The sequence below is a fragment of the Adiantum capillus-veneris genome, chromosome 1, assembly GCF_014529385.1.
Source record: "Adiantum capillus-veneris isolate H3 chromosome 1, ASM1452938v2, whole genome shotgun sequence".
Lineage (NCBI taxonomy): Eukaryota > Viridiplantae > Streptophyta > Polypodiopsida > Polypodiales > Pteridaceae > Adiantum > Adiantum capillus-veneris.
In genome coordinates, this window is record NC_140931.1 from 121,083,915 (window position 1) to 121,109,094 (window position 25,180).

At 47.8% G+C, this 25,180-nt stretch overlaps 1 protein-coding gene across 12 annotated transcripts in view; it reads left to right on the forward strand.

The window, feature by feature from the left end:
* Nucleotides 1–25,180, forward strand: part of LOC147465455 (uncharacterized) — a 143,904-nt gene that overhangs the window by 79,523 nt on the left and 39,201 nt on the right. For 11 of the 12 annotated variants that reach the window (XR_015189210.1, XR_015189205.1, XR_015189207.1 and 8 more), the window contains exons 3-4: nucleotides 13,738–13,803; nucleotides 13,884–14,041. Coding sequence is in view for 1 of the 12 variants with exons in the window: in XM_086520235.1 (XP_086376361.1) it covers nucleotides 13,738–13,803; nucleotides 13,884–13,943 (126 nt within the window). In the remaining 11 variants the exon portion in view is untranslated. Of the gene's footprint in view, nucleotides 1–13,737; nucleotides 13,804–13,883; nucleotides 14,439–25,180 lie in introns of those variants that run through there. The other variant, XM_086520235.1, reaches the window with a different exon arrangement.

The window sequence follows — 25,180 nt, forward strand, 5'->3', positions numbered from 1 at the left end:
AACAACATTATAGTACTGCATAATAGATGAGCAACCTTGATCACTAAATCACCAACTAATGACAGAGTGTTAAGGAAATATGGTTTCTCAATAAAAAAGGAAATGCAAAAGTCTTGCGTAAATTGACAACATGGAATTATTTGTTGCAGTAAACCGTACAGTGCAGCAACATGCACGTGCAAAATGCTAGTGTTTTTTGCGCAAACATCGTGCACAGAATGCTAGTGTGTTGTGGGAAAAAAAACCATACATAAGTATGGTGTGGAGCTGGCATAATTCTCCACATTTTTTATAATACCGTAAGGAATGTGCCTTTCCCCCGCCACTTTTATCCCCTCCAGTGTTGAAGGGGGACTTATGCTTTTCCTCTAGTGTTAGAGGGGCTAGTTTTTATAGTAAAATCTTTTTTTTTTAATTTTTTAAATGACGATAGTTTGTTATCTTCGCTTTCTTACATTTGATTGAAGGAACAAGCATGCATGCAGTATTTTTTAAGAAAGGACTAGCATGGCCACTTCAAAAAAGTAATTGGGTGGTGCTCAATAGTATAATAAGATACAGTATAATCGAAAAGCCTACCACTAACAATATCATCGTGAATTACTTCAAAAAAGTAATTGGTTACAGTATAATCGAAAGCCTTCGACTAACAATATCATCGTGAATTACTCAAGATGCATGCAGACTCTCTCTCTCTCTCTCTCTCTCTCTCTCTCTCTCTCTCTCTCTCTCTCTCCGACTTGGAGTGAGCCAGAACATTGAAAAGCCTTTGACTAACAATATCTTCGTGAATTACTTCAAAAAAGTAATTGGCTGCTGCTTAACAGTATAATCGAAAAGCCTTCGACTAACAATATCTTCGTGAATTACTTCAAAAAGTTAATTGGTTGCTGCTCAACAGCATAATTGAAAAGCCTTAGACTAACAATATCATCGTGATTTTTTTTTTTTTGTCTATATTACCATCTTGCGATTGTAGACTGCACTCTCTCTCTCTCTCTCTCTCTCTCTCTCTCTCTCTCTCTCTCTCTCCCTCCGACTTGGAGTCAGCCAGAACGCAGTAGTCCCCTCTCTCTCTCTCTCCCCGCCGACTTGGAGTCAGCCAGAACGGAGCAGTCTTGGCTCTCTTTCAGAAAGACCATGTTTGTGATTTGGTTAGTTCAGTGAGGATCCCAAGACCTGAAGCACGTGCACTCACATGCACACCCCCTACTATTGTGCCACTCCCCATCCTGCTTTCTATCACGGTTCGTCTTCTTTGCAGCCAAAGAAAAAAACACAAAGACACAATACGGCCGATATGAATCAATGCAAGTATACCCATCGGGCAAAGACACAATACCGCCAATATAAATCAATGCAAGTATACCCATCGGGGTGGTCACATTGTAGGCTTGTTGTTTGGTGCAGATTCAACTATGATAGGATGCAATAGCCATGGGTTTGTGGTCAAATCGTCTGTAGTGTGAGGTAGGCTATCATTTGATGCAAGCGAGGTCTCTCTCTCTCTCTCTCTCTCTCTCTCTCTCTCTCTCTCTCTCAGCAGAGACGTAGCTCTTTCAACATGCAGCAGAGATGCAGCTCTCTCTCTCTCTCTCTCTCTCTCTCTCTCTCTCTCTCTCTCTCTCTCTCTCTCTCTCTCTCTCTCTCAGCAGAGACTCTTTATCATTATCACTAATAAAACTCCTCAGACGCAATGGCCAATGGACTCATCGGGCCATGCAGTCGTAGTGCACTCTCTCTTACACGCACACATGAAGAAACTCAAGTTAATTTCTCTAATCTCTCTCTCCCCCTCTCTCCGGAAGTAGCATGGAAAAGCAGTAACGCAGAGTGCAGTAGCTATTGTAAATATTTCCATGAAAATAGGAGCATGCGCAGAACTTGAAATGGTACGCAGAACATTATTAAAAGCAGAGAAAATCAATTTGGATATTTTGTAGAAGGTCACAATGAAAAAAGTGAAGCATATTCTCCTGCTCTACCGCAACGCTCTCTCTCTCTCTCTCTCTCTCTCTCTCTCTCTCTCTCTCTCTCTCTCTCTCTCTCTCTCTCTCTCTCTCCGACAGTAGCATGGAAAAGCAAGGAATATTACCTCTTCTGCACTCTGTGTCAACCTCTTCTGCTCTGCGTCAATTGCTCTCTCTCTCTCTCTCTCTCTCTCTCTCTCTCTCTCTCTCTCTCTCTCTCTCTCTCTCTGTGTGTGTGTGCGCGCGCGCGCGCTGTTTGCTTTTCTGCACGCTAAGAACGGTGCACCGGCTGCTATAAAAGGTGGTGGCTGCGGCTGCTATATAAGGTGGTGGGTGTGGCTGCTTTTCTAAGGTGGTTACTGCGTCTGCTTTTCTGCATATTTTTAGCAAATCAACGTGCGCACGCATGCCCTTTTTACCACCAACGCACTTTTAATAATAATTATCTCCTCATTAATAATTATCTCCTCCAATGAGGTATTGCCAAGTGGAGTAGGCCTCCTTGCAGGATTCTCAAAACCGATATTAGATAATCAAGGTAATGAAATGTTGAACTTCTTCAAAAGGCCAAAATGACCTATGAGACCAAACTGATACAATCTTGGTGGATCTAATACAATGTTTGGGTACAAAATAAAGATGAAAGTAAAGTGAAAAACTAAAATCATCATCATCATCTATGCCCGAGGATGCTCGACATCGGGTGTTGTCTGAGAAAGTATTGCATCGGTCGTTGAAGAGCATCATCAATGTCCGCCTCTGTAAATAGTCGTATTGGACATCTCCCATGTCGTGCTAGAATAGTCCTGATCCTCTGATGTTGTCACAAGACGGGCACCACGTGCCAATACAAAAGAATAGACTGAACAAACTTTTAGCACTTCAATAACAACTGAACTCAGAGAGAGAGAGAGAGAGACGACACGCGACAGGGAGTGGCGGAATTCCATTCCAGAGAGTATTGGCCCCAAACCTTTGGCGCCCCTTTCGGCATTTCTTTATATTGCATCAACACAGTACAAGCCGGTACTCCAGACTCTGCACCTTCTCCAGGAAGCATGCCAAGGAATGAGCCCATGGCCTCATATTTAAAGGCCCTAGGCCCCAAAAGCAGTTTACATGAAAAACCTTCAAACTCAAAAGCTAAGGTCCAAAAGCAATGCCAAAAAGTTGTGAGCGTAAATCACAGAATTCCGGACAACTACCATGTCTGCAGTCAGCGCAAGTCTTGGTGTGTGTGTGTGTTTGTGGGTCTTGCTTTATTTTAATTCCTTTATGTCACTGGGCCCCGTCGGACCGGGTCCCCATAAGTTGGTAGGACTTCTTCTTCTATTACTTGTTCTTCTTAGGGTTTAGGCCCCTTGGCCGGGATCTGCAAGTTGGATCCATTCTTCAGGGCTTTGACACGTCAGCAGTTTGTGACAGATATAGCCTTCGTCGATGTTGTGGTCGCCCTCATAGACATGGGCGTCTAGATCTCCCGAGCTCAATGGCTCTATCCACTAGTATACCTCTGGTATAGGTGGGTGACTGAAACCATGATGTCATCTGCCCATACCAGCATGCGGTATCCCCCTGTAGCGCTAGCTGTCGGGATGACTCAATGGCTAGCTGAGCATATTTGTCTCTAAGGAGGTCCCATAAACTATGCATGAAGGATACTTGTCTAGTAAGTGCCTCGATCACAAGAGGGGGGGTAGCTAGTTGGGCTCGAATAATCTCATGTGGCATTGAGGCCTTAGCCCAAATCATCCGGAAGATCATAGAGATTAAAGGCCTCTCCATACATCTCTATCCATTAGTGCTACCAGATCTGTCATGGTTGTCCACTACGGGTTCCCAAATCTGAATTCCTAAAGCATAGCTGAAGCACAGAGAGAGAGAGAGAGAGAGAGAGAGAGAGAGAGAGAGAGAGAGAGAGAGAGAGAGAGAGAGAGAGAGAGAGAGAGAGAGAGAGAGAGAGAGAGAGAGAGAGAGAGAGAGAGAGAGAGAGAGAGAGAGAGAGAGAGAGAATGCTCTCCATGTTGATAACAAGCTGCTCATACAAGTGACCAAGGGTGGTTCTGCATAGAATTGACATGTTCAATGAATAGACCCAAGGTTCACACAACTGCGACTGTTATTGATACAACCAACTGCTCCTCCACACGAGAGATTTGGAAAAGGCTCTCCATGCTGATAACAAGCTGCTTTTACAAGTGACCAAGGGTGGTCCGCCAACATGCCCAATGAATAGACCCGAGGTACATACAACTGCGTCTTTTATTAACACTGCCAATTGCTCCTGCATACGGGATCACTAGCATGGCCTGAAGATAGGCAATACCGAACTGCATCTGCCCCTAGCAACAAGATGGGTGTGGAGAGAGAGGAAACAAGGCTCAACATTGCTGTCGTATGGATGCCCTCTGGAGGAAAAGGGATTCCTATGCTCTCCTAGGCCTGCCTCAAAGATACTCTGCCTCTGCATGTGATCGTCCACCTATAGGCCTGTGCACACATTGCCTACCCCTTATACTCCTACCTTGCATATTTAGCTCCAGAGGTTTGGCTGTCCACCAGCCCCCACGACCTAAAAAATGGGCAAAATAGCAGGTATAGGCACCAGACGCCCCATAAGGCTCAGGGAAAAAATAGGCAAGGCTAGGAAGAGCCTGATGGCGATGGAACCAAGCCAAAACCCAAGGCTAAACACATCCTGACACCTCACACTGACTGGGCACATCCACAAAATAATGGCGCATTTGAGACGCCTTGTATGTAACTTTTTGTGGGGTGGCCTTGTTAGAATTATGGCATCTCTCTGGATTTGTCCAGTCCTCCTAGGGATAGGTGTTAGAGCGTGAGGATTATGATGCCAGAGTGAAAAGTCATCCAGGATGTAGTGAACCAAGCCGTCGCAAGAAGAATTTGATTCACTACAAGGACTTTGCCTGCCAAAGATAAGCGCAAGGATGACCAATGGCAAAGTTTGTTCCTGATAGACTGTAGTACATGTTCAAACTACTGCTCAGCTGACACATCAATGCTGACATGGGAACCCAAATATATGCAAGTCTACCGTCTAGGTAGCCAATTGACATTATCCTGCGCACCCCACTGACAATCCTTATCCACACCTGCAAGAAAACCAAAAGACTGTTCAAGGTGGGTGTGACATTGTATAAAGAGCATAGTGTCATTTGCATACTCCTAATCCAACAAATCTGGCGAGTCAGCCAAAGGCATACTAAGACCTCTCAACTATGGGGTCCTGTGGCGTAAGAAGAGAGACATGGCCTCAACAGAAAACAGAAAGAAGTAAGCTGCTAGGGGACATCCTCGTCGGCCTGAATAAAACAGAGGTACTGTCTGGGCTGATCTCTCTGTGTTGCTGAATCTCCAGTGTAAACCTCCCTAGCACTAGCTGGTTTACTGATTCTAAGAGCTGGCAAAGGGCGTGCTGCTCTATGAATGGTGAGGGGTATCTCTACTGATGGCAATGTAGGCCCTGCAATTGCATATGTAGTGCTCCTCATTCTACACCTCCCCCTGTTGGTCACCATCCACCTCCTCTTTGCATAGTCTGCATTATCCTCTTTTCTCTAGGGATCTTACCTACTTTGCCAGTGTATCTCTCAATGTGATGCGACGAAACCTTGAGCTGGCCAATCACCACCCCAGAACGAAGCCCTCCATGTATCCAGGTCTCTCTATGAATGCATCCTCCGATATGCTCATGAACCGTTCTATATAGTATAACATCTTGGAAGGAAGGGGCTACCTGGAAATATTGACGTCTCTTGTAGTAGCATCATACTCAAAGATCGTTGCAACCAATCAATTTTTTAAATTTTGTGCTTCGTCAAATGACAAAGGTTCTTACATACTCGACATAACCAAAACATAACAATTTGATGCATAAGAGGCGGGTTGAGAACTTGAATGAGTACGATGAACTAAAGGTGCACCTAATTTACTAAAGGTGCATCCAGTTTAGTGTCACACAAGTTTTACCTGCTCCTATCCTCATCAATTACATCTTGTAAATCTCTATCAGAAAATGGCTACTCAATAACATCATTTGAAACCTGCATAGGCTGCACATGTGCCTCATTAGGACCTACATTAGTACTCTCACCTTTAACACAGCCAACAACGTAACATATACATTTGTGATTTGCTAGCAAGCTGTTTACAATTTTTTTTTTCCCACTTTTGTGTGCATAATGCTGGATCCAGTTGATCCTTCAACTCACAAAACCTTTGTATCTCTCTTTCATGTGCTGTGTGTGATCTATGAGGATCTTTTTTTTTTCCCGAGAAAAAGATCCTTCTAGTAGTTAATGAAACTGCCCATAGGGCTACAATCTCCTCTACAAGAGAGGGCCACAACAATCATGATGGAGAGACTCTCCCAATGAAAAAACAACATATGTACAATGAGGCTAGATCAAGAGATGGGAGGAGGGAAAAGCCACACAGGTGGACGGTAGTGCCATCTGAGCACACCTTGGACCATGGTGAAGAAAGGCCCAGGACGCCAGAGTCGAAGGAAAGCCTCTCTGCGCTCCCGCATGTGGTCGGAACTGCCCAAGAGCCTCTCGAACTGTCCTCTGAGAGTATGGACCAGCTCTAGCCAAAGATCCCGAACAGTCTTTGCTGGTGGTACAAGGCGAGCCTCGAAGATGGGGAAGCAGCGGGCCCACCAGATGAACCAGAGTGTCAGGCCACTGATGGGCTCCCAACACTCCTCTCTCTCACTGTACCACTCCTGTGGAGTAAGCTGTGTAGCAGGCTGGAGTGTAGGTCGACCCCCTTGCATCACTATCATCCTGCTGGTGGAAGATAGCTCAAACTGAAGTGCCGGACCCATGAGAGTGGACCAAGCAGCTGCCCCCCAAGTGTACTGCCGAGCAGTGGAAACAGCTGGCATCAGTCGAAGGACACAAAGCCACACCTGCTGTGCCAGAGGACAGTCCCAGTGACGCTGACTCTCCACAAGATGGTCACAAGCTGCACATGCGGCCGAGAGACCACTATGTACAAGCCAACTCCCAACTGCTCTAGCTCTGTGTGCAACCAGCCACTGGAACAAAGTGACTCGTCTCGACTGTCTGGAGTCCCACAACCTCTCCCAAAAAACTGCCAAGAACTCAGCTGTGAGGCCCTCCTCCTGCCAATGAGGTGTTGGAGCAGGACGAGCCTCTCTCTGCGCTGCCAGTATGTGACGTCCCAGCTGAACAGTGTACTGAAAGAACGGGACACTTGGATGGTATGTAGAGGAGAAAGGGTCCCTCCACAGCCACTCTCCAGGATCCCACTGTACTCGTGCCGGTGGACAACTCTCCCAAGCCCGTAGTCTCCAGTGGCCAGTCTCAAGAGCTGCTGGGTCGGGATCTATGACACAAGTCCTCCCAGAGATGCCCACCACGCGAATCCTCTGAAAGCAGCACTCTGCCACTTGCGGGTCCTCAACTGCAACTCGGTGTAAGCCTCCCTCACCCTGTAGCTCAAAAAACAGGAGGGTATAGTCTCTCAGCAAGCCCGAACTAAGATAAGAACCTCCAGTCGTGTGAAGGTTCCCATCCATTTGGGTGCTGCCGACTCGAGAGGTGTGAGCCACGCAACAGGTACTGTCTCTGAGATGTCCTGACACATGCTCTGCACCCCTCTCATGCCCTGTAGCTGAATGCCCTGTAGCTCCTCTGACAATCCTGAAAACTGTAACCAGTCACCTAGAGAGCGTGCTAGACCCTCTGCCATGGGACCCCAGAAAACATGAGGCCGACTACCAACCAAGTGGCCTCTTTGAGTGCTAACCATGGGGTTCCAAACAAGAGGCTGTCTCAGGCGCTCCTCCGTGCAAGTAGGCTGACGCTACTCCAGGCCTCGCCGCAGTTGCTCCCAGGAACGGAGCAGACTCACAGCGAAGCGGTCCTCTAGTCTCGTGCTCAAGCCAACTCTACGCATCTCTGTGAAAATCCATCGAGTCGAGGGCGCCATGGGCCTCCAGCCTGAGGCACCCTAGCACGAAGCCGCTGAAGCAAGAACTCCTTCCACGGCTCCTCACTTGGAAGAAGTTCTCTGACGATGAACTTCCTAATAAGGGCTCTGCTCTGCTGTGCTGGGTCTATGATCCCCAACCCTCCCTGAGAACAAGGAAGAATGACGACCTGCCATGCCACTTTGGCCCGGGCTATCTGAGTGTCACGCCCTGACCAAAGGAAGTTCCTGATCAGCCTGTCAACCTGGCTAATACAAGAACTCGAGAAGATCCAACAAGAAGTGATGTACCACATAGTAGCCAACAACACCTGGTTGGCCACTACAACTCTGCCTGCCAAAGAAAGTCGTGCGGAGCTCCAATGTAACAACTTCCTTCTGATAGACTAGAGGAGGGGAGCAATCTGCTGCTCGGGAGACAAATCCAAACCAACCTGACAGCCCAAGTACCGAACTGCAGTCCTTGGGGGAATCCACTCGAAACCCTCACCTGGCATCCAATCTGGCGTAGGAGCACTACCAACCGAGAAAGCCACAGTCTTTCTCCAGTTGATCAGTGCGCCAGATGCACAACAAAAAGTCTCAAGAGCCTGCTCACACCTATGAAGGTTGGCCTCCTGGCCATCCAAGTACAAGGCTGAGTCGTCTGCAAACTCAGCGTCCAGTAGCTCATCTCCCCGAATAGGGAGCGCTAAGCCACGTAAACCAACCTGCTGTGAAACCAGAAACTTGCTCATCGCCTCAGCATAGAACAAAAAGAGGAAAGGGGCAAGAGGGAAGCCCTGTCTGACCGACCGTGTGAGCATGAAGCAATCACTTCTACCTCCTGCTAAAAGCACCTGACTGTGTGCCCGTCTGTACAAAGCTGACACCCCTCTGATCCAAGCATCTGAGAAGCCCATCCTGCGTAGAGTGCCCTCCAAAAAATCCCAGTCAACTCTGTTGTAGGCCTTCTCAAAATCGAGAAGGAGAATCACCAAATCCTCACCACGAAGCCGCGCGAGGGCAGAAGCCTCCCAAAAAGTAAAGATGTTGTCAAGTATACTACGCTCCTTGACAAAACCTGTCTGAGTCCCATTTATAAGGCTCTCTAGAAGTGGCTGAATCCTCAAACTCAGAGCTTTGGCAAGAATTTTGTAGGCTGAGTTGAGGATGGTGATGGGCCGCCACTGTCGAATCTCAACCAAGGAGCCACCCTCCTTGGGAATGAGGTAGATCAAGCCCTCACTCATGCTGTCAGGCATCTCACCTGTGTGCAAAATGTACTGAAAAGCACTACAAAGATCTGAGCCAAGCAAGTCCCAGTACTCCAAGAAGAAGCTCAGGGTCAAGCCATCCTCACCTGGACAACTACCACGGGGAAGTTCACTAAGAGCCGTGTGCAGCTCCTCTAGCTGAAGAGGCAGCTCAAGCCTCTGACGCATCTCCTTAGTCACAAGACAAGGCATCTGTGTCCGCACCTGCTCTCTGCATGCATCCTGACGCTCTGACTGGGGCTCTGTAGACAGTAGCTCATGGTAAAAGTCAGTAGCAACTGCACCATGTCGTCTGGCTCAGAAGCAACAAACCCGTCGGGCCTCCTCAACTGCCTGACCTTGGCATGCATATGCCGAGGTCCCACTGCCTCAATGAAAGCACTTGTCACTCTGTCACCCACCTGGGTCCATTGAGATGCCTGACGATGGAAAGCAAACTCATGGCGCCTCTCCTCTGTGCTGACGAGCTCCAGGCGAGTCTGCTGTAACTGCTCCTTCAACCAAGGACTGTCTGGATGCTGCTCTTGCATCCTTTGCAAGGAAGCAATGCCCCGTCAGAGGTGCTGCTCCTCCTCTCGCTGCAGCCAGGCGAGCCGAAGACTCCTGAAGAAAGAGCCGACTAAGCTAAGCAAGTCCTGAGGCCACTCTGTCAGCAGGAGAGTCATGTGCGTCTAAGCTCTCTGTCCAAAGAGCCTCCACTCGCTCTCTGAGCGCAAAGTCCAGCAAGACCCTCTCCGGGATGCGTAGCATCGTGCTCCCCCTCCTCTGTCTACGAGTCACTGCGAGGATCACTGGTGCATAGTCCGAAAAGGAAGTCCCAGCCAAAATGCCAACAGTCCCTCCCAAGTCACAAAAGTGAACACTAGTGTAGAAGCGATCTATCCGCAATAGATTCGCTCCTCCCACTCGACGGTCCGAGCGAGAGAAGGCCAGGCTGTTAGGTGGCCTCACAAAGCTAGAATGCTGCCACTCATGTGAAACCCGCAAAGTCATACATAACCTCTCCCAAGCCGCCAACTCATCTCCATGCACAATAGTAGTATGGCTACCTCCAACCCTATCAGCTGTCTCCCCCAATGCACCATTGCTCTGCCTGCGGCAGAGACTCTGCAATGTTAGCTTAAAACTCTGCACGTGCGCTCGCCACATTAGGTGCGTAGATGTTCAGGAAGCCCATCAGGCATCCTTGAACCTGCATAGTAATCCACTGAGCCCTGCCTGTCACAATAACCCCCCTGCCCACAATGGCCTGTGGCAAAGAGTCCGCAATGGTCATACATGCCCTATCCTGGATGCCTCCAGGTCCAAAAGTAGCTGACCAAAAAGTCTCATAGCGACCACGCAAAATCTGACCACAACACCAAATGCGGCTCTCACAAAGGTGATGCTCCTACAGCATAAGAATGTCAATCTCACCACCCACAAGGCATCTCTGCAGCTCCTGACGCAGCCGACCCCTCTGACGCTGAAACTGTGGCCCTCCTAATCCTTGCACATTCCATGAGATGATCCTCATGGAGTTAGTGAGAGAAAATAGATGCTGCAGAGCAGCCAACCTCGCTATTTTTGAGGCCGGTTTGGATGGGGAGTAATCTGCATCCGAACGACCTCTAGACAAGCGCGCAAGAAGTGACTGTCCCGCCCAGGCCCAAGCCGAGCGTGCAGCCCGAAGGGCTACATCCTCTGTCCAAGAATCCTCATGCATAAAAACATAACATGGATGGCACTCAGTATCAGCAAACAAGTGCACCACAATGTGCTTGCAACCCGCTGCATCTGGAGGCGTTACGCTGAATTTGGCAAGAGGCCAAAGTGTCTGCACTAGATCTGTCATTGCTAAGTTCCCTGTGTGGTGTGAGAACTCAATAGCCTGGGTCTGGAGCCAGTCCAAGACTGTGTGTTGGGTCCACTCAGTGATATCCCTACCACACAATAGAAAGGAGAAACCCACGGCTGTGTCCAAGGCCTCACTGCCTCTAGCTGCAAGAAAGAGGACGTGGACTCGAAAGCTGGCCTCCTCCAAGTCGGGAGAGGAATCACCCAGAAACCGAGTGAAGCTGTAGTCGAAGAAATCCCAACGTCTACGAATGTCGAAGCTGGTCAGACTCTGGGGATCGCTGCAAAGGGAGAAGTGAGCACCAAAAAAGGCGGCCTCAGGTGGGGCTGTCCCTCACGAGCCACAGGGCTCGCAGCGAAAGCACTACCAAGAGAACGCCTCGCGGTAGAAGTGTGGCCAATACCTTGTGTCAGAGGAGTGGCGGAGGGGTCGGGAGACGAGGCTGTGGGACCCATTGGGGAGAGATGAGGGGCGGGGGGCGAAGGTGGAGGTGGGGGGGGGGGGAGGAGGAGGCGGGGGAGGCGGGGTGGCATCGACTGGGGGAGGAGGCGGTGGTGATGGGGAAACAGAAGTGGACGGGGCCTCCTCAGGCAGGTCCTGCTGAAGGGGGTTGAAACGGTTCCCAGCCGGGACCCAATGCTGCTGAGCTGCAACAGGTCGACCACCAAGAGGAGCAGTGGGGTGAGCTCTCCCCTGACGGCGGCGGCCAGGCACCTGCTGCCAACCATCTTCTTGCTGGTCACTGGTCTCTGTCGAAGTACTAGCCTGTGTATCCTGTGTACCTGGCTGCTTGGCATTCTCAGCCTTAGGAGGCTGCGCATGCGCTGTGGGTTGAGGTCTCCTGCGAGGCCAGGCCTTTGCCGTATGGCCCATCTATCTGCAAATGAAACACTGGTTCAAGAGACCCGAATACTCCACACTCTATCTGATCCAGTCCTCGAAACTTCGAAACCTATGAAACGTTTTGCCGAAACGCATGAAACGGACAAGCATTTTTTATGAAACGTTTAAAATTGGGGCATTTTTTTCAGAAACCAAACGCTGCAGTTAACAGATGATTGTGGTCCCTAAAACTTATGGTTTGTGACATTGAATTAAGTTTGAACTTTGTTCAATAGAAGTACTTTGCTAAATGAATCAATGATGCATCAGTGATGATTCATGAAACTAGTGGCTGTGTTTTAACTTTTATCAATACTGAACATCTCTTTGATCGTGCTCGCTTGAAGTCGCTTCTAAGCAGTGAGCACGTCTCTCTCTCTCTCTCTCTCTCTCTCTCTCTCTCTCTCTCTCTCTCTCTCTCTCGTGGACATTAAAGTTTAGAGTCATGTGTGCTACATTGTATACATATTTATCATATTTTATTAATATATAATTTAATGTCGTTTATGAAACGTGTTTCATGTTTTTGACGCTATGAAACGAAACGTTTCAAAACCTCGACGGAAACCATGAAACGTTTCATGTCACACTCGTCTGATCCATCCCCCACTCACCGTAGGTAGCAGTACCACCTTGGGGAGGGAGTGTGTCACGAACGAGAACCCGCACCATAGGTAGACCTGTGGCCTTGGCCACCACTGAAGCTGCCGTGCATGGAGATTCCAAAACTGTCCCGAACATGGAACCAATCCTAGGTAGGAGGGGATGGTACTCTCGCCTCACACCTGGGAAACAAACCGAAATCGGCAAGTTTGCCTCCTCCTCGAGCACATCTGTAGTAGAGTCAAAACCGTGTTGCCAACGTCGGAAGTAAGCTCGAGCTGCTCTGATGCCAAGTGGGCTCATCCAAATCACCTTGGTCGTCATATCTGCAGACTCGAACTCGACCTGGTAGTACCCTCTCCCAAGGATCTGGACATCGGTGATTTTGCCCACATCGGAGAGAAGACGGGCTTGTAACAAATCCCGAATCTCGCCCCGACTGGGCCGAGTGCCAATGATCTTACAGATAACCGAAGTGGCTTGCAAGCGCTCCACTTCGGCCATCAAGCTCGCTTGCTCTTCTGGCGAAAGAGCAAGTCGAAGGGTCGGCTCCGTAGTGTCGGGCGAGGGGGCTTCTGTGGAGTCCGTCTGAGGTGGAGTAGAGGCTGCCATTTTGTGTCTGCTGCTGAAGAGATAAGGTCGTTGATGTCAAGGCGAATGCCAGCAAGCTTAAAAAACAGCCTACAGGCAGGTGGAAGGCGAAAAAAAGGGGGACAGGGGGCGGATGGGGAGTAGGAGGGCTGAGGCCAAGGGGCGGGCAGGTGCAGCGGTGGCGAAAAGGGGGGGCGCGAGGGCTGGCTGTACCGCACGCAGGGGGGCTGTACCCCATGCAGGCAGGGCAGCGGACAGGACGCTGGTGGGCTGGACAGCGGCGGGCAGGGCAATGTGCAGCGTGAGGGAGGAGGGGGGAGGTGTGAGTGATGGCGAGAGGGGGGGGGGGGGGGGGGGGGGGGGGGGGGGGGGGGGGCAGGGGGGGGGGCGCGAGCAGCAGCGAGCCGCAATGGGGATCTTTCTATAGGATTGGACTCTTCTTGCAATGGTTTTCAGTTTTTACTGTCTCACTGTAGCTCTTGAAGCACTAGAGTAGCAGGCTGTATTTCTTTCTAGTAGAGGTCAAATTGCCTATTCATAATGGAGAGCCCTGGTTTTGCGCTTCACTTTTCTGATTCTTAGTAATCTCACTGTCGAATTTTTCATCATGCAGGATCTTCAAGACTTATTGCAGAGGCTCTGCTCCGAGTACTTGTACTGTTTATACTGTGGGTGTCAGGTATGTTTCTGATACATGCTCGCAGCCTTTTCAGCATTGAATTAATAATGCTGGACTCATGATAATACTATGGTTTGCAGTATGAGTCTGTTGAGGCACTACTTGTCAATTGTCCGGGCTTGGATGAAGAAAATTATTGAGGCGACATTTTGAGCAGGATTGTGAGGATTGCATGCACTTGGTGCTTGTGTTGCAGATTTTCAAAGATCCCTTTGCAAAGGCAATTAAGTACAAGCGGGTGAGGTCAACCATTCTTTCAGCTGTCCTCCCATGTATTGTGTCCTTTATAGTCAAGATCATCATGAAGCTCGTTTTCTTTACTGCTAAGCCTACCACAAAAGTTTAGGCAGATGGGACTATTACTTCTGGGAGATGGGATGTTGTTCGACCTGTGGTTCTAGGTAGCCCTAATGTAAGTCATCCACAACAAATAGGAGTGGACGTGTATATCGACAAGTATGGGCCTATTGTCAGACAGGCTTGAAGAAATGAAATGAAATGAAATGATATATTAATGTCTTCAAAAGGCCAAAATGACCTATGAGACCATCAGATACAAAGTGGTGAGTCTAATACAATGTCTGAAGTACAAGTACAAAAAGTACTGAAAGTAAAAATGAAAACTGAAAATGGAGTGTGAAATGTGAAAATGTAGAATACCTATGAGACCATCAGATACAAAGTGGTGAGTCTAATACAATGTCTGAAGTACAAGTACAAAAAGTACTGAAAGTAAAAATGAAAACTGAAAATGGAGTGTGAAATGTGAAAATGTAGAATAGGCCCTCAATGACAATCTGGGTGTCGTTCTAGAATGCCTCTGATCCTCTGCTGGAGTCTCCGCCGATGGAGTGTGCTCTTGTGTTTTGGTCGTGGTCGTCTCGATCTCCCGAGCTTAGTCGCCCTGTCAATGAGGGGGCCTCTGGTATGAATGCGGGTACAACCCTGTGCTGGTGGTTGGTCTCCTGGCTCCCTCGATCCAAAGAAGTCTGTGATCTGTCGTACTCCATGTCTTCTCAACAGACTATCTCTATGTCGGTGTAACTCAAGTAGATATAAGCCAAGGCATCTATGATCCTGGTACCTCATGACTCTAGCTAGGGGTCCAAAACCTTCCCTGAATAAGCAATGGAAGCGCCCTCGTATCTCATTATACACAGTGCAGTGGCATATGTAGTGTAGCTCTGTCTCTGGCTCTCTACCGCATAGTTGGCATATCCTAGACTTTGGTGGTATCCCTCTGAATCTACCCGTCTCAATCTCCAGCTGGTGTGAGGATGTGCGAATCTGACCAATAGCACATCGTAGACCATGAGACAAATGAGTGTCCATGTAGCTCGAACGAGTCACAAACCCATCTCCCGAAAGTTGGAGAAGATGCTCTTTGTAGAAAGCCATCTTCGTGCCCAACTCCTGCATCGGCTCTACCCATGTCCTCCTGGTGTCCAACTGTATAAGATCCTAACGAATGAGTCTAGTGATCTCCGTCCGTGTGACTGGCAGGGAGGGTGCATCCAGGGAATACTGAAAAGGAGGCAATCTATCCATGCTGAGACCATGCCTCTGAAACCATGAGGTCATCTGCGCATACCAACATGATGTGTCTCCCTGCATCGCTAACTGTCTAGAGGACTCAAGAGCCAATCTAGTATATCTGCCTCTATGTGTATCCCATAGACTGTGCATAAAGGACACTGATCTGGTAAGAGCCTCAATCTCTATCGCAGGGGCGGCTACCTCCGCTCGAATAATCGCATGTGGTACGGAGGCCTTGGCTCTAATCATCCGGGATATCATAAATACCAAGGGTCTTTCCATGTTCCTCCAACTGTCATGATTCACAGATGGTCCCCAAACCTGGACCCCATAAAGCATAGCTGAAGCAACCAAAGTATCAAAGAGCCATAGCTTTGTTCGTGGTTCTTGAAACTGAACCTGCGAACACATCCTCTCTAGCCCTCCCAAAGCCGCATAGGCTCTGGACAGTCTAGTCTTTGCTGCTCTCCTCAGAGTAAACCTCGGTCCCGTGAATACCACCCCCAGATATGTATATTCATCTGTGTACTCCACAGTGTCTTGACCATATACGAGTGTAGGTGCCGATCTCTTGACCCACTGTGGTGTGGTGTTAAATACCATAACCTTGGTTTTACTAATGTTCCTAGACAGTCCACTATCCTCTGCAAAGTTGTGCAATGCATCCAACTGTCTCTGCATGCCTTCTGGCGACTTTGATATTAACACAATATCATCAGCATATAATAATAAAGGGATCCATGTCCTTGCTAGCTGAGCGCCTTTGTCACCCTCTCTGTCAATGTATAAAGGGATCCATGTTCTTGCTAGCTGAGCGCCTTTGTCACCCTCTCTGTCAATGTAGTCAGAGACCTCATCTACATACATACCAAAAAGTGTAGGGGACAGAGGACACCCCTGTTTCACTCCAATAGTGGAATGAACAATGTCAGAAATCCCCTCAAGGGTGCGTACCTGGCCAGTCACTGAGCCGTATAAAGCCATGATCCCCCATATGATCTCTGTGGGTACTCCCGATTGCAGTAACCTGTGCATCAATCTTGCCCTCGGCACTGTGTCAAATACTCTGCGGAAGTCCACAAAGCAACAATACATCCGTCTCCCATGTGCCCGGCCCTCCTCAATAATGGCTCTGAGTGTAAGAATATGGTCCAAAGTGGAGAAACCCCTCCTGAATCCAGCCTGTCCTGCTGCTCGTATGCCCTCACTTTCTGCCCATTTACTCAGTTGCTGTTCAAGAATGGATGCATACAACCGTGCCAATGTGTGCCCTATCATAATAGTACGGTAGTTCCCTGGCACCGTGGGGTTCCCTGCCTTGAAGAGAGGTACAATTGTAGATAACCTCCAAGACTCGGGTAGTCCCTCACACATGACACGGTTAAACAACCGCGCAAGAACCTGTGACAGTAAATCTCTAGCATGTATGAAGTGCTCTGCCACCAAACCATCATGATCATATGCTCGCCTAGTCCTCATCCTTTCAATGGCGTGCTTCACCATCTCAGTGGTAAAGAAGGTACTAGTGGCTGGACATGGCTCTAGAAGGTCTGGTAATGGTGGTTGCCCAGGTACTGTATATAATGATGCTGCATACTGACCCCAAATCTCGGGAGAAGTAATCACTGGAGGAGGTGAGTGCTCATGGAAGAGACGCCATGCCTCACTTGAATCTCGACTCAAAAAGAGATGATACAAATCATGTTCCATCTGGGCTAAGAAGGCCCGCTTCTTCCGTCGCACTAAACGCCGAAGTGCAATCTGAGACTGTCTATATGTAATGACTCCAAGTATAAGCTCGCTCTGAATCTGAACTCTCATCTCTCTGCACTCCTCATCATACCAACTATTCTGAGGCATGTTCCCAGAACGTCTTCTCTGATCTGGTTGAGTGTGTGGGTATGCCTCTCCTGCTGCCCCATGCAAGATCTCCGTCAATAAAGTGGTGATCTCCTCCACGGTATATACAGGCTCGGCTGCCCACATCCGTCTGTAAATCTCTTCCACATAAACTGAGTCGTTTCTGGTGTAAAAGTATACCGTGTGTGTGCAATCCTCCGTGGTGTCTGAGAGGCACTATACTGGAAAGAGACTGAAAAAGTCATGAGAGCATGGTCTACTGCTACTCCAACAGGCCTAGGACCCACACTGAGATCCTGAATATTAGAGATGAAGCTCGGTGAAGTCATGACATAGTCCACTGTACTGGCCCCATGTCTCTGTGGAAAGCATGTGAATCCCCTAGACGAAGGAAAAATCTCTAGACCATTAAGTATCGCCAGACCATGCGTAGTAGTCATCTCCATGAGATATCTCCCATACTCTGTGTGCTCTCTATCCTGTGAGTGTCTGTCAAGCCCCATCTCCGATATATCCATCTCTCTAAGCATCTCCTCCGAGGTATCATAAAATACCGTTTGGGAGTTGGCCGTCCTGGCATTAAAGTCTCCCAAGAGAATGATATCTCCATCTCTAGAGAACTCCCATATGTCATCATCAAGTATAGAGAAAGGGGATTGCCCTCTAGGTGAGGTATAGACTGATGTGCTAGGGGGAAAGTAACATATAGCAATGTATAAGAATCTGCCTGTCTCAGCTCTCAGTCTCACCCACATGTATCTCGCCTAGTCATCTCTCCGGACAATCTGTAGTAGCGGCTGCAACTCCTCCTTGAATAAGACTGCTACCCCTCCTGAACCTCGACTCCCATGCTGGGATCTAGCGTCTGGCCGACAAGCAGTCTCCCATAAATAACCAGTCACACTTGGCATCAACTGTCCAGATTTCTGATGTGTCTCTGAGTAAAAGACAATGTCTCTATCTCTGAAGCTATCCTCAAAAGCACCCACATCCAGCCTATATGATCCATTGCAATTCCATACCGCCATCCGGAGTGTGGTCCCATATGTCTCGCACCGTCATGTTGTGCGTCTTTCCAAAACCACTACTTTCCCTCCTCTATAAAACGCAATTTTTCCCTTCTCCCTTGCTGCCTTGATCTCTGGCATCAACTCTTGCATATGTGCTATTTGTGCTAAAGTAAGGTCATCCCCAATAAATATTCCAGTTTTCTTATGTGATGGTCTCTTCTTCAGGAATTCCTTCCTTGTGTCCAAAGTCGGGAAACGCAAAATAAGTGCTCTCTCTTTGACGTTTCCCTTCCCATCCACTCCGTTCTTTCCTACTCTCCAAGCACCTGTGTGCATAGGTTCCGGGATGCCCATGCGTTGCAAGAGTTCCTTCACTTCGTCTTCTACATTTTCGGTGTCTTTGATACCAGTAATACTCACATGGAGGGCTCTAGTCCTCCTTTTCCGTTCCTCCTCAATGGTCATATTGATGATGGTAGAAATCTGTGCGGCTTTTGGCATCTGGTCCTTCCCTTTCTTTGCACCTTCAATCCATTTTTCTGCTTCGTTAACTTTCTCCTGTGTTTTAAAAAGGCGCTCCGTCCATGAGGAAGCCTCTTTCGAGTTTTGTTCTTCCCCTTCGCGCAGAGTTTTCACCTGCTCCTTAATATCTTCGAGCTTCTTTTTTATCGAGGGCTGATTTTCCCCCTCCGTTTTGGGCATAATTTTGCAAGCCGCAAGTTCCCCTTTAAGCTCTTCAATCACTGCATCTTTTTCCTTCATGCACATTTCCACATTGGTTTTCCAAGATTCGAAGCTTGCAATTGCCTCATCCAACTTTTTTTGCATAATACATTCCATTACATTCACTTCTGCCCACATTAGAGCCTGCATCTCTCCTTTCACCGATAGATACATCTCATCATGCTTTCCAAGCATCGCTTTATCCAATTCTTTCCTCATATCTGCATACATAGAATTCTTATAACTCTCTGCGTTTGCGTACATCTCTTTCCTGATGTCATCTCTCATAAAGCTGAGCTTAGATTTAATCATCACTTGAACCCTCTCCATCATTAAATCATCTTGGACTCTGACTGTTTTCCCTGCCCGCAGAGAGCTTGGCGAGAGTATACTATCTCTAGTTCAAGAGGGGCAATATCCTCTCAATGTATAGAAGAATGTTAGATTGACTTTTGATAGTTTATAACATTGTGCCCTGCACTCTCTTCTGGTTTAGTTTTTGTTGTAAGTTTAATCAGCCTTATGATTGGATGCACACATTGACCTTGAATCACCTTTGAAAGTGTTTGAAGTATGAAAAAGTGTCAAAAGCAAGAGAGAGAGAGAGAGAGAGAGAGAGAGAGAGAGAGAGAGAGAGAGAGAGAGAGAGAGAGAGAGAGAGAGAGAGAGAGAGATTCTTGAACTTGACCAAATACCGTCGTGTTAGCTTACCTTTCACTTTCCTTCCCTTGTGACCTAGGACTTGTTCTAGAATGAGTATCGCTTCCGTCTCTTCCACTTCTGGTTGCTCGTCTAGCTCCATGCCCATTGGCACTTCACCTTTGAAAGGTCTCAATAGACTAAGTATCTAGTAGTATCTACTAAGTATCGTGAGTCTTCTAAGTATCTGGTAACTTTAGTTAAATGATACATTATTTATCTTTTCCTGTACGTGGGAGGGTCCATAGTATCTCATACTTAACTTTGAAAAAAGTATCTCCGTAACCTTCAGCTTCTGTGAACGTGCTTTCTCAAACTTGAGTAGCACTAGATCAATTTTTTTCAACTACAAGTCACGTCGATGCTTGTCTGCTACTTTCTTATGCTGTGATTGAGACTTCTAAGTTCTCCAAAGCCTCCCTTACCTTGGCAAAAGAAGTGTCTAGATCTTGTGTATACGGATTAGCTTCAAAATCTTGTTTTTGGTGCTCATAATTGTTGGAACCTTCCTGGCACCCTCGACAATCGCAACTGGTGCCTTTTCGATAGATGTATGAACTTTGTACTTGTAAGCAAACTCCACCAGAGACAAAAAAGTTTTCCTGCTAAGTCTTCTTATCAGAGATATATGACTTTAACAAGTCTAAAACTAATGAGTTGGCTATCTCCAATTGTCCATCCTTTTGTGATGAAATGAGGAGGAGAATTTAACTTGTGTACTATATTCTCCCATACTGCTTTCCAAAACAAACTCGTAAATCGAGGATCTCTATCTGACATTGTGATTTTTGGCATACCATGCAATCTGAAATTTTGTGAGACATAGCTTGGCCAAATGATTGGATTTCACTATCTTCTTTATTGGAATAGAGTGGGTCTGTTTGCTCAATTGGTCGATGACTGTTCAAATGTCACCATGCCTACTTTGAGTCTTTGGAAGATCAAAGATAAAGTCCATTGCCATACTCTCCCAAGGTTGGTTAAGAAGAGGAATCCCAAACTCTGAGCGAAAGTTTTTGAGCGATGATAAAATCAAGGGAGTTAATCAGAGGACCTTTATCAAAACACACATAGCCAAGAGTTCCTGTAAGTCACTCATTTCTTCACTCAAGAGATTAAATAAATGGGCCCTAGACCTCCTAAAGATGGTGGTTATGTAGCGCAGATAGTGTGTCGTGCTCTCTACAGTGGGTGCTCCTTAGTGCAATGTGCGTGACAATCTCACTCAAACAGATTGAAAACAGGAAATACTAGACAACAACTGAGCTCACAGAGACACAACAGCACAGTAGACCTGACAAATGACTCGACTAACTCAAAGAATTGATACAGACTCTGGCGTGGCAGTACACTCAGCTCCAGCCCAGGACTCTCAGGTACAATGGGGTGTCGAGGCTCAGATGTGCAGGGATGGTGAAGACGTGCTCTGTGTATAGACTCACTCAAAACGACTACGTAAAGATAACATGACCAAAACCGCTACTCGTCATATATACAACCATAAAGAGCCACCAACGGCTCATAAATGACAACATCTAAGTCTGTCCCCACTAAGTGGTGGTGGTGGCCTGGCCATGATGTCCACTAGACCACCGTATCCTTGCCACGTGTCACTGCCCAGCGTGACCGTCTAGTGTGGTTCGGCTAGACCCAAGATCAATTGTAAAGTCCCAATGTACTAACTATCCTGTGAAAGTGACACTGTAGCCTGCTATACAGGTTGCCCGCCACAAGACCGCTCACCGTCTCGGTGAGAGAAAGACTGAAAAATTGTGAAAGAAAACCACTAGCTACTGCATATTTACAATTGTGAGCTCCTCAATCTCTCATCCAAGAGATAGAGTGGTGGCCACTGCTGCACCCGAAGTATCAGCCTCTCGAGGTGGAGCCATCAGATCGATGGGAAAACTCTGTAGTGTATGAGGGCTATCCACAAACCGACTCTCAGCGAAAGGAGCCGCCACCTGTTGCTCGGCGGATGGGAGTACCGGGCTTGAAGTGTACTGAGGCCACCGACTCGCACACCCATGTCGATGTGCGCCTGCGAAGCCATCACAAGGAGCCGTCTAGGAGGATGACATGTGCGGAAAGGAGCCAAAGGTGCTAGGCTGCTGAAATCCTTGAGGGTAGTAGTCACACTGCTGCTGTGAAGCTGCACCCGTCCCAAACTGTCGATGACTGTACTCAGTATATCCCATAGACGGCTGTACTGATCTAGCTAGACGAACTGGACGAAACCACCCGTACCCCATGGTAGGCTGAGGCTATTGCTGAAACTGCATGTCCCCTTGGACTAGCATATCCCAAAATCCCTGCATTTGTGCTTTAAGGTCATCAATTATCTGTGACTTTACGTGCAAGGCATGACGCAAGGCAAAAATTGTAGCATCTCTATCCGCTATGGCACTCTCTGCAACTCGCAAGCAACCTTCCATGGCCGCATATGTGGCCGAGTGTTTCTGGTGGGTGGCTGCTAATTTCTCTACACCAAGTTCAATCATTGCTATGGCATTTCTTGACTCCTGTAGATTTTCTCGAGAGATTTTAAACAACGAAGAAGAGTCGCCCTCACTAGAAGAAGCAGTAGTAGCACCTGTAGGTGTCGTAGCAGGGTTACCCGGAGGCACTGCAGTGGTCGGGGTGGAAATGGTAGTAGGTTCAGTGGGAGAGCTAGAGATCGGGGAGAATGACGAGGGTACCACAGGTGCTGCCGAGAATGGTGTTGTAATATTGGTAGTAGTATAAATGGTAGCAGTGTGAAGAGATACCTGTGGAAGAGAGACCACCTCAATAGCAGGAGTGGGCGTACTAAGAACATCAGAGCTCACAACGGCCTCTGGCACTGTAAAGACGGGAACAGGGTGAGAAGAAGAACGTCTTGGAGGAACTGTCACCCTAGTCTAACTCTCTGAAAATGGCAGAGGTCGTAGTGTCTCTGCCGTATCTTTGACCACTTTGACTCTTTTCTTCTGTTTCTTCTTCTGATCATCTGTGCCGAGAGACTTCCTTTTTACTTGCAGTGGTACTGCTGTATCCTTATCGACTTCCAAAGGGTTGATACGGATGTTGATCACCCAGGCGAATAGTGGCGCGACAAAACATTGGAAGCTGGATTGAGATGACTGTACTTGTGCTCTAAACCTTTTCGCCCTTGTCTGCAATGATGTAAAGAGGATCTGATGAAACCCACAAGGGATGTTCTTGATTAAGCACTAAAGACCATCACATAGTGGGAACGTGGTAGGCACTTCTACTTTTCCCTTTGCTCCTTGTGCATCTCTCACCAAAAAGTAATATCTGAAAGCTGCTAAGAGAGCTTTGTGATGCTGTAGCTCAGGATGATCGGGTTCGAACAATACCTTGCATGCTTTTATGGTATCAGGTTTGGAGAACTTTGAGTAAGACCTGGTACTAGGCTGCAGGGAGGGAAAGTTGGTCGTCCCCATTGCATTTCCTAGACGTGCAGCTGTCAGTGTGACCTCTGACTTTTGGAAAAATTTTCAACATCTGATGAACCATGCCGAGGTATGTCATCTGGGAGGATAGCTTCAGCTAGTGATTTGATACCCAAGTTATCCAATTGGTCCTGTGAGAGAATATCTCTCAGAGATGATTTGGGCTGCTGCATGTGAAAATTTAGTGAAAACTTTGTTTTACGTTTTGTTTTTTCAGGCCTAGCAACCTCATGACTGATTACATGACTCATGATTTTTCGTTTTCCTTTTGGATCTTTCTCTTGATCACTTGAGCTGCCGTTGTCGGAGGCGCTATCACCGTCCACGTCAGAGCTGGACTCTGCCTCTGACGCCGAGGCCCTGTAACTTTCGTCGGATGGAGCACTAGAAGTCATGTAAGTGACCCCATGGCTGCTATGTTTTGATTCTTCTTCAGTTGCATAAATTTCCTCTCTGTGTGGTTGAGCCTTTTTCCTAGGCAACAATTTTTTACCGCCTGCCATAGCAACTGGTTGCCGACTGTACACACTATAGTAGTGTCCTTTATAGAACCCAACAACTTATAGCAACTCACTGCAGCAGAGTGGATTTGTAGGATTCCCAAGATCATACATGGACAATATCCCCAGTGAATACATACATCAGTACATAATCATTGTGTCTCTCACACAACTGCAATTCAATCCCAAAAATTGCAACTCTGCTAACGTCCTCTTCCTATCTGTTCTATTCTTCTGAGAGAGAAAACGGTTGATTAACACCTTTCACAATTTGGTGCAGACCGGCTGATGTAGCTTTAATAGGGGGAGGAAGAAAAGATGTTGTTCCGAGGGCGAGACATAGGGATGACGACCAACCTTAATCAAGGCTTTGCGTGAGAGGTCGGCGAGAGTAAGGTGGGTTAGTTTTGGATAAAAATAACGGGGGGGGCCACGACTGACAAGGTATGGCAGAGTTGCGGGTTTGATAGGGGGCGAGGGCGAAGGCTGGAGAGGAGGCGAGGGTCGATAGGTTAGGATTGGGTGGGGGCTCGATAGGGATTGGCGAGGGCTTGAGAAGGGAGGGCGAGGGCTCGAGCTCGATAAGGGAGGGCGAGGGCTCGGGCTCGATAGGAAAGGGCGAGGGCGAGGGCGAGGGCTGGAGAGGGGGGCGAGGGAGAGGGCTGGATAGGGGGTGATGGCGAGGGCTGGTTAGGGGGCGAGGGTTCGATAGGTGGGATAGGGCGAGCTCTGGAGAGGGGGACGAGGGGGAGGGGTTGATAGGGAAAAAAGGGGGAGGGAAATTAGTGGCTAGGGTGAGGTGTAGAGAGGGGAAAGGACGAGGGGAATTAAGAATTTGGGGGCGACCCTTACCGCATGGGGAGGGAAGGTGGGGGAGGTTAAGAGATTATATGGTACTCATTAAGCAAGGGACACAGCTGGGGGAGGAAAGGTGGGGAGAGGTTAAGAGATGATAAGGGACTCAATAAGCAAGGGAACAATGCGGGAGAAAAAGAAAGAACAAGGCCGAGATAGAGAGCGAGATATAAATGTTGTCAGAGATAGAGAATAACAATTTAGGCACCTGTCTTTTAGGCTATGGAGTCTCATTAACCAGAACGGGGCTATTGACCAGATGGGTGCTATGGAAAGATTAGTTGAAATTCACACCCTCGAGAAACTGACCTTGCACGTATGTGAAAGATAGGGAACAGATAACCAATTGAAAGGAGGAAGACATAAGGACTGAATCAATTTGAGGAGTATTACAAAAGAGATAGCCCCAGAAAGGCAAAGAGAGAGATGTGATGGTGAGAGAGTGCATTTAAAAGTTAGAGATGAAGAAGGGAGATGTAGTTGAGCTGGTTTAATCGTCGAACAATATCCAGTAATCGAAATATCTATCCGATGAGACTTGAACCTCGAAAATTACAAGAACAGAGGGGTAGCAGAGACAGAACAACAATAAATGATGCACCAGTGAAACAAGGGGAGTTTTTCAAGATAAGAACTGTCATGATGAAGATTGGAGAATAGATGAAAATGGTAAGCCATAGAGAAATACAGAGTTGGGGAGTTGATAATCATATGGTGCTGGGATGGCTATCATGATTAG